A 1912-nucleotide genomic window follows, 5' to 3' on the forward strand; every position below is an offset into this window, starting at 1 on the left:
AAATAATGTAATTTTAAAATCGAATATCTTACTTTAACATTATAAAGAAATAATGAGAAAAGTAACTAAATTGTAACATTCTAAGTAATGATAATTTGTGTATTCTAAGTAACGGTAAAACATTATTTCTTGAAACTGGTAACATGTAAATGGTAACGAATTACTTTTTATAAAAAAGTAACGCTTACAATAACGCTTTATAAAGTAACGTTTCTAATCCTTTTCTTGATTAACGACATGAATTTTCTCTTTGCAAGTTACAGAACTGCCTCTGACGGACTCGATTTCGACGAAATCGACGACGGCGGCAAAGCGATCTGTGCCGACGGATGCACCAATGCTGAACTACATCTTTGATACGCACAGCACTTTGAACAAGCATCAGCATCATCACGATCACAAATGGGGCCCTCACTTCGAAGGCGAGAGCTCCAACATTACCGTACAAGCGGGTGCTAGTGTTACGCTCGATTGCAGAATATCGTTGCTGCAGGACAAAACCGTAAGTGTGAAAATGTACACTCAGTCATACTGTTCGCTCCTTCCCTTCGTGCTTCATATCTGGTTGCTCACAGCTTTTAATCACTGCTGCAAATGCACAGCGCAATAATTCATAACTAATCTCAGAATATTTTGCCTTATTACACCTCGGGTAAGCTACGTTTAGCTTATTATGATTAATCTGCTACGTTGGCGCGTTTGTACATTTTATATTTCAAGGAACAAATTTAAGAAGAAATTCACATAATCGCCGCTGGTGACCCGGTTTTCGCACGCGTAATCTGCACATAATAATTTAGTAGTAAATTCGTATTCGTAAAACTTTATTTATACAAATTTTCCTTGATATTTTATGATTATCTACTCAAATCTTATGTTAAACGTAAGAGTTTTAAAGATAATCGTGCGTATGTTTTTTTAATTGAATAATAATATTTTTATTTCTATTTTTATAATAATTAAAAAAATTTGATGATATACAAAAACAGTATGACGACATTTAATCTGCTGCAAAACCACCATCTTATGAGTATGCAAAGCTACAAATGACTTTATTGCCAAGTACTACCATGTTCATTTGGTTTGCGTGTATTGCTTTAATGCAGTTACAGCAGCGTTTCTGCATTATCCACGCCCAAAACTATAGAACAAATTATGCGGTCAGATATCGGTTGTGCGCGCATGAATCTCTCTGGCGCTCGAACAGATAATATCCTGTTTCGTAGCAGCAATTTATAATATAACTTATAGTTAACCAATACCACCAACTCGCAAATTAAATTGAAATTAAATATCTGTTTATGTACATTTATAAACTTTAGACATTTTTATCAAATTTTATAAAAGCATTTCCAATAAATAAATTACTTTTTATTTCATTAATAGCATAAGGCCTGAAAAAATTTGGCTATTAAGATTTAAAAGCCTTACTTGAGCAAGATAATTTTTTGCGAATTCTTAATATTTTTAATTCTGTAATATCCTGACAAGCAGCATTATATAGATCTAATACTAAATGTTCTACTAGATACATATATTACTTATGAATGAGATTTTGCATGGGAGAAATAAATATGTAAATATTAGAAGTTTATTAAAATAAAAGAAGTAGATTAATATATTTTATTTATACTTTTAGGTCCGGTTTTTCATTATTTGGTTAATTTGTGATTAATTTATAATTAAGCTTAACCTGATATTTTATTCAATAGATTTTTATCATAATATTATAGATGAAGCCTAATAGATAAAATAGCCATAAGTTAATCAGATAATGAAAAATCGAGCCTATATAAATTACCTTTTTTACACCTCTAGATAAAATAAATTTGGTACACTCTCGAGAAAAACAGAAGTTAAAAACTGATGATAACTTGTATCTTTATATATATATATATATATATATATATAT

The 1912-nt window shown here is 30.4% G+C and overlaps 1 protein-coding gene across 2 annotated transcripts in view; it reads left to right on the forward strand.

The window, feature by feature from the left end:
• Window positions 1–1912, forward strand: part of LOC108751808 (limbic system-associated membrane protein-like) — a 178156-nt gene that overhangs the window by 151348 nt on the left and 24896 nt on the right. Inside the window, exon 5 of one of the 2 annotated variants that reach the window (XM_018492223.1) lies at window positions 258–502. In XM_018492223.1, coding sequence (XP_018347725.1) covers window positions 258–502 — 245 coding nt within the window. The remainder of the gene's footprint in view (window positions 1–257; window positions 503–1912) is intronic. The other variant, XM_018492224.1, reaches the window with a different exon arrangement.

The sequence above is a fragment of the Trachymyrmex septentrionalis genome, unplaced genomic scaffold (genome assembly GCF_001594115.1).
Source record: "Trachymyrmex septentrionalis isolate Tsep2-gDNA-1 unplaced genomic scaffold, Tsep1.0 scaffold52, whole genome shotgun sequence".
Lineage (NCBI taxonomy): Eukaryota > Metazoa > Arthropoda > Insecta > Hymenoptera > Formicidae > Trachymyrmex > Trachymyrmex septentrionalis.